The sequence below is a fragment of the Equus przewalskii genome, chromosome 10, assembly GCF_037783145.1.
Source record: "Equus przewalskii isolate Varuska chromosome 10, EquPr2, whole genome shotgun sequence".
In the NCBI taxonomy this organism is placed as follows: domain Eukaryota; kingdom Metazoa; phylum Chordata; class Mammalia; order Perissodactyla; family Equidae; genus Equus; species Equus przewalskii.
In genome coordinates, this window is record NC_091840.1 from 1271684 (window position 1) to 1278661 (window position 6978).

Below are 6978 nucleotides of genomic sequence, written 5' to 3' on the forward strand. Positions count from 1 at the left end.
TGACCATGGCGGCACCGGCACCACCGATGGGAGCAGAGCCCGGAACCTGCTCATTGACGCTCACCTGGTCTGTGCAAAATGGCTGAGAAGCTCCCAGAGTGTCTGGCCTGAACAGAAAGTCCCCTGCAACCGAGAGCCATCATCCAGCTGCAGAGCAATGCGAACCTGAGGGGTGAGAGGGGAGCCGCGTTAGGAAGAAAAGCAACTGTCCCATGCTGGCCTCAGGCCTGACCTCAAGGCACAGGGGCGAGCACACGCCCTTCCTTCACGGCTCCCAGGACCCCGTGGGCGCGTGGGAAACCAACTCCTGCGGGTAAGCACAGCCCCTCGGCACACTGTGCGCACGTGTTTGTTGTGTTTTAAGCTGCCAAATCTGGGGATAACTTGTTATGCAACAGTAGATAATTAATATACTGTGTTTTCTGAATTTTTTTCCACAAATGAGCACACTGCTCTTATAAGTGCATTTTTAATAATTATGTCCCTAAACAGGGTCACAAGTTTACAACCCAAAATGGGGGAAACTCCCCTCTGGTTCCTTTGCCGAGTGACAGACACAGCAGGGCATGTGTGCACAGAGCCCCAGAGGGAGCACATGTCGCATGCCCATGAGGGCCGCACTCAGCCCCACCTGCCCTGGCCCAGCTTGACGCTCTAAGTCGTGGCTAGTCCTGCACTCTTACAGTGAATCCAGTAACAAACAAAGCAGGGGCTGCTCCGTGTGAACGCGCGACGGAGGCTCCCGATCGTCCCGCAGCCCCAAGGAACCCCCAAGAAAGTCGGTCTCCCTTCCACGTGAAAGTTTGAGAACCACAGTCGTCATGGAAAAGAAGAAGTGTCGGGGGCAGTGCCAGCCGCCTGACTCCCGGTGGGCCCTGGAGGGCTCACTGACATCCCCAGGACCCAAACCCCCTCTTCTCTCCACAGGGATGAGAACCGCCCTCCTGGCAGTGTCGGGCGAACACCACACCCGCAAAGGACTGGCGTGGGCTCACAGGAGTGGGCGCCATCCCCGTGGTCTTGCTTCCGTCCACCGTAACCCCACTGTCGTGTGCTCATTTCTAGAAGCTGAAAGTTCCTGATGGGGAAGGCAGCAGGCCATGGTGAGAAGACTTGGGCTGTGGTCCCGGCAAGACCTGCGGGTGGTGGCCTGGGGCAAATCCTGAGAGCCGAGTTCATCCCAGAACTGAGGCCACACTGGCCGCCTCCCAGAGTTCTGTAGGCTCCAAGATTTTTGGCAGTTTTATGACCAGAAACATCAGGCCGTGAATCACGAGGCTGGGTGAATGCTGCTGACACGCCAGGATGGACACAGCACAATTAACCATCCCCCAAAATAAGTTCAGCACAAAGAACGGAAGGTCTTATTTCCAACCATCAGCTATCGAAGCAGAAGAGTGGCTCTGACCTGACCCAGGGAAGGCAGGAGGGGTCCGAGGACACACGCCTCACTGTGCACCCCCTCTAAAGCAGCCCTGCTCCCCAACCACGGCTGCAGGCCATCCCCCTCTGCTTGGCCTGCTGAAGCATCCTGCCATCCAAACAGCCTGAATGAAAGAGCCGGAAACAGCAGTGCTGCCAGCCTGCCAGCCTCTCCCTGACAGCCACCTACCATGTTCTCGGGCCCCTCGCGGCTCCGGGAGATGGGCACCATCTCCAGCTTGGCATTATTGGGCAGATTGGCGAATCTCCACTGGAGAGTGAGGTCAAGCACGTTCCTCTGAAACCTGCAAAATAGACCGAGGCCCATGGGCTGCCCCACAGATCCTAACAGCCCAGCTCCCACCCGGCTCCTGGCACAGCCTTGCTGGGAATGGGGTACACGCCACGGGATGTCCTCGGCTGGGCAGCAATTCTCCAGCCAGTGCCCCCAAGGCCACAGGAACAGAGAGCCGCAGCCTGCAAGCCTGCAGGGGCAGGAGCGGGTCCTGACTACAAGGTCTTCCAGGGGAGAGACAAAGCAAGTGCTGACACAGTTTGAGCATACAAGGGCAGGGCAGGAAGGAAGAAAACAGAAACCTGTTACCCTCTGGGGCAAACCAAGGGGTGGCTCCTTCATACCGTGAAGCAGTAACCATCCTGAATGCAGACTTAGAAAATAAAAGTACACACAGGAACGACTAAGGGCGTGTGTCTCACTCTGCTCGGAAAAGGTCTGAGAGAACGATGCCCCATCCTCACCAACCAGAGCTGCGCCCATGACCGTCCGGCCCCTGCAGCCCCTCTCCCTGTACTGCCAGCCACAACCAAAATGACCAGCTCCTATCACTCCTGCTTCCTGCCATCCTTTGAAGCAGGGCCACGATCCCAAAAACAAGCAAGAGAAGGCAAAGGTTCTAGAGAAACACAAATGAAACAACCTGGCCTAAAGTCCCCATGGAGAGCCAGGCCCTGACAGCGGCCAGGATTTAGGGAAAGAGGGCTAAGATTGCCATTCCCGCTTGCAAAGCCAGGTCCTCCAACCTTGGAGCAGCCAAGTGTCCTCTCTGCCTGTGTCCTGCAGGTACTGACCGCTGCACAGGGACCTGGCAGCTTTGAGTCTCCCAATCGGTCAGGAAGAGACCTGTGTGGGCCCTCAGACAACAGGGTGGGCCTGTGGCCTCCTCTGATGCCCATGCACAGAGCTCCCGGGTCCAAGGGGGCGTAGTTTCTCAGAAGGACTGGGGGGAATGAAGAGACCTGATGGGTCAGGAGAGGAAATAACCAAGGGCAGGAGGAGAGGGCACGGAGAGAACCCCCATGACCTCCGAGATGCCAGCTGCTCTTTATCAGCAGCCTGCCCTCCCAGAAGTCATGGCCAGGGTCATGGCCAGCATGCCTCACAAACAAGAAACTCAGACAAGAAGTGTCAACAGGTAGCCCAGACCACCCAAAGGCAGAGGTGGGACCACAACGCGCAGGTCCTGACGTCCAGCTCGGATCACACATCGGCTGTGGACCGACAAGGAGTCAGACACCTACTCCTGAGAAGAGAAGAGAGAAGAGGGCGGCCAGGACTCAGAGCTCGCGTGCGGGCAGGGAGAGTGGTGGCCAGGCAGCCCCCGAGCCTGCCGGACCCTGGGCCCTCTCCTCCCAACCGTTCTGGCTTCCAGGAACTCTACAGGAAGAATCACCACTGTTAACCCAACAGATAGTTCGGGTCCGACAAAAGCTCCTGCCCGCAGCTACTGAAAACACCACGACTGTGCAGCTTGATTTCAGAGGAGACAGGCGGCGGCCAGGAGGAATCACTAGATGGAATAGGAGAATTTACTCAGGCTGCTCCAAAGTCAAACTCTGAGCTGACTTTCAACAAAAGTTTAAGAAAAAACTATAGAGGTGGAGAGAGAACATGTGTGAGGTTTGAATACACACAAAGTGGTCACCTGACTGCATGAGTGCCAGGACACGTTAGAAACAATGGTTTTCTGATCGTGGACAGTTTATAAAGCCCAGGGCGTTTGGAAGACCTGAGAAAGAAGCAATTTTGATACCCATCTTCAATGCTAGCTGGAAACTGCCTTACAACAACTTCAATGTCTAGTGCAAGACAGGACGGCAGATCTAAGGTGAACCCAAGAGCAGGTGGGCTGGCAGCCAGCCCCAGAGATGAAGGGAAGGTGTCACCACACTCCAGAAGGGCAGCACTTTTTAAACAAAGTACACTAGGCAGATAAAAGGGAGACAGCAGAAAAATCGATACTGTGTTGCAAAAGCTCCAACATTCTAACTTGCTCCAATCAGACACAACGCCAAGGTTTCAGGCAGGTTAATGGAGAACCAAGAGATGGCACACAGCTCTGTGAGACGATGCCAGGGGACAGCCCAGCACAGAGCACAGGCCCTGGGATTCTCACTGGTCACGTGGGAGTGGAGGACGCGGCATGAAGCAAGGGCATCTCCGCTCAGAAGGTTCCCTGCGGAGCCCCACAGACAAGGCAGCGCGAGCAAGGCCCAAAGAACAGGCTCCCCCGCCATGGGCTCCTCTCTGGCCCCAACGTGAGGACAGCCATACTATGAAGACACAGCACTAAGGCAAAAAGCTCCTCATGTGGGACAGAAACCCACACCCCACCAAGATGGGTTCTGACTCCTCTATCGTTTTGGACTCCCTGAGAACCTGGTGAAAGCCCTGTCTTTGGAAAAATGCCCCCACACAGACACCTGCATGCAATTCCAGAGGCTGTGAGGTCACCAGGACCCACCCACAGTTTGCTGGTTTCCTCTCGTTTCTCCATGACCACTTGCTCTTGCCCACAAAGCCCCATCAGGAACTTACACTACCAAATGCACAAAAACCCTCTGCAGTGGCCCCTAAAAGATACATCCACATCCCAACCCCCAGCACTCATGAATAAGATCTTATTTGGAGACAGGGACTTTGCAGACCTAACTGAGTTAAGGATCTCGAGATGCTGTCACTCTGTATTAAGGTGGGCCCTAAATTCAATGACAAGTGTTATGAGAGACAGAAGAGAAAAAAACACAACACTCAAGAAGGCCACGTGAAGATGGAGGCAGAGTGTGGAGTGATGCAGGCACAAGCCAAGGAACGCCTGGAGCCCCCAGGAGCTGGAAGAGGCAGGAAGGATCTTCTCTCAGTGCCCTGGAGGGAATGTAACCCTGCCCACACCTTGATTTTGGGCTTCTGGCCTCCAGAACTGTGAGAGAATAAACTTCTATTGGCTTAAGCCCCTGAGCGGGGGCCTGGGTGGGTGGAGATGGACTCGGACCCCGCAGCCCAATCAGAGCAAACTCACTTCAGATCGTATTCGCTGGGGTTGAAGTCCTGCCGCCGGCATGTGTCCTCCAGAACCTAAGGGTGAGATCAGAGGGTAAGCCACTGGGTCTGGCCTCGTCCTTGGCTGGCAGGCTCAGTGACTCTGAGGCAGCCGAGGAGAGTCTATCCCTTCCTGGAGAGCCAGTTGGCTCTGCGGAACAAAGCCTAGCCACATGATGGACAATCCACTCAACAGCTCCATGTGCCTCACCCACAAATCCTGTTCACTCTCCCCAGCCTCACTGGGCCCCCCCGTGTCACCCCAGCTCCGTGGGACAGCCCATCACCACAGACATCTTCCTACACACTGGGGGCCCGCCCCTCCCCACTCACAGAGAATAAAGTTCAGACTTGGACCCCACTTTCCGCAGTGCTTCACCCTCCTCTCCGCAAGCCGGCTCCACAGAGAGCCAGCTCAAGTGGGTCCTGGGACTGGCCAGGGAGCTCCCCGCTTCTGTGTCCTGCAGGCACACCGAGTCACTATTCTTCGGCTCGGCCTCCCTGGGGGCTCCTCCCCGCAGACCTCGAATGCGCCCTGTCCCCTACACAGCAGGGCCCAAGAAGCATTTTTAATGCCATAGATTCGAGGTCAACCAGCTGCCCCGGTGAAAGTGCAGCGAGTGACTCAGCAAACGAGTTCCTAGGCACAAAGGCCCGCAGACCCAGCCACAGTCGAGGCCGGGCTGGGAGGACGCCCGGGGATGGGCACACTGGCCGGGGGCGCGCGGAGGCCGGTTCGGGCGCGCCATGGACCCGCAAGGGGGGCCAGGAGGTGCCGACCCTTGCCAACCAGCCCCGCGCCGTGCTGGGACCCCTCCCCCGCCCCCACGGGAGCCCCGACCCCGCAAGGAAGTGGGCGGGCCAGGAGCGCCAGGAGCCCGCTCATTGGGCGCCGAAGGCCCCGCCCCCGAAGGCCCCGCCCCGCGGCCCTCGGAGCCAACCGCAGGAGCGGGCCCAGCGCCGCGTCCCCGTCTCTCGCCCGCCACCCGCCACCCGCCGCCCACCCGCGGCCGCACCTGCAGCAGCACGGTGCTCGGCGTCACCTTCACTGTGTGGCGCCGACCGTTCGGGGCCAGCACCGACACCGCGGAGCCCCCACCGCCTGCCGGGGCCGCCATCTTCCGCCCACGTGACCCGCCGGCGCCGGCCCGGCGTCAACCAACTTTATTGGCAACAGCCGGGACACACAGCCACGCGGCCGCAGGGGTGGAGCCTAAAGGGCGGGGCTAGTGCCCCGGGCCCGCCCCCGGCGCCCAGGCCACGCCCCCGGGCCCCTTCCCCTGAGCGCGTGCCGGCTGCGGGGTCTGGCGCGCGGTTGTCCCAACTGGCGCCACGTGGCCCCAGGTCCCGGCCGGCTGTCAGCGCCCGCGCCGCCGCGTTGAACCGACGGCCGGGTGAGAAGGCCATGCGGGCTGGAAGGGCGCCAAGGCCTGGGCTCCCTCCCCCCGCCCGGCCCCTGCGCCCCGGCCTGTCCTGGGTCCTGCTCATCCTGCGCCCCACCTTCCACTCCAGCGCCCGCCCCCCGGTCCCTTGTGGTCACCTCTGCCTCCCCGCGCCTCTGCAGAGGCGCCCTCCTGGAGTAAATGCCTGCAGACCCTGTGAGATGGTGTGAAGGTACGGAAGCAGCTAAGGATAAAGGCCGGCCAGAAGCTCCAAACCAGAGAGCGCTGATTCAGTGAAAGTCTGAGATGAGCTGATTTCAATCTACCAGCAGCTAAACCCTGCAATAGGACTTTTCCCAGATTCCAGCCCACTGGCGCATAACAGAAGTCTGGAAGGTCAGAGAGGAGGGGCATGTGGGATCCTGCCATCCCTCCTGTGGGGGTGCTGCCATGCCTTCCTCTATCTGGCACCTCCATCTCACAGGCATCCACATCCTGTCAAACACAGACAGCTGTGTGTGTGGGGGGCAACACTGGGGAAAGCCTGAGGGAGCTGCAGCTCCAGGGATGCCCCTCACACTCTCGCATCTCCGTCCTGCCCACCAGTCCAAGCTCTGCCACCTTAGAGCTTCACTGAGCCACACACACCACCTGGTCACCATCAGTCAGCACCCTCCCCTGAGGCCAGGGAGCATCACAAGATGGCTGAGATTGCGGATGGGGGCACTCAGGAAGTCATCTGATCAAGCCCCTTTACCGGCCATGATCAGGTCTGCGCTGGTTCAGAAACGATGCTTGCTGACCTGCCCCCTCCTTGTCCTCACCTTGTCCTGGCCA

The 6978-nt window shown here is 59.0% G+C and overlaps 1 protein-coding gene across 10 annotated transcripts in view; it reads right to left on the minus strand.

Annotated features, from left to right (window-relative positions):
- Positions 1-6101, minus strand: part of ASPSCR1 (ASPSCR1 tether for SLC2A4, UBX domain containing) — a 30621-nt gene extending 24520 nt beyond the window's left edge. For 4 of the 10 annotated variants that reach the window (XM_070559649.1, XM_070559648.1, XM_070559645.1 and 1 more), the window contains exons 1-4: positions 5776-6101; positions 4740-4795; positions 1613-1727; positions 65-165 (exon numbers count right to left, since the gene is read on the minus strand). In XM_070559649.1, the coding sequence (XP_070415750.1) occupies positions 65-165; positions 1613-1727; positions 4740-4795; positions 5776-5877 (374 nt within the window). In that variant the 5' untranslated portion in view covers positions 5878-6101. Of the gene's footprint in view, positions 1-64; positions 166-1612; positions 1728-4739; positions 4796-5092; positions 5644-5775 lie in introns of those variants that run through there. The other 6 variants (XM_070559653.1, XM_070559651.1, XM_070559650.1 and 3 more) reach the window with 5 other exon arrangements.
- Between the last annotated feature and the right edge of the window lie 877 nt (positions 6102-6978).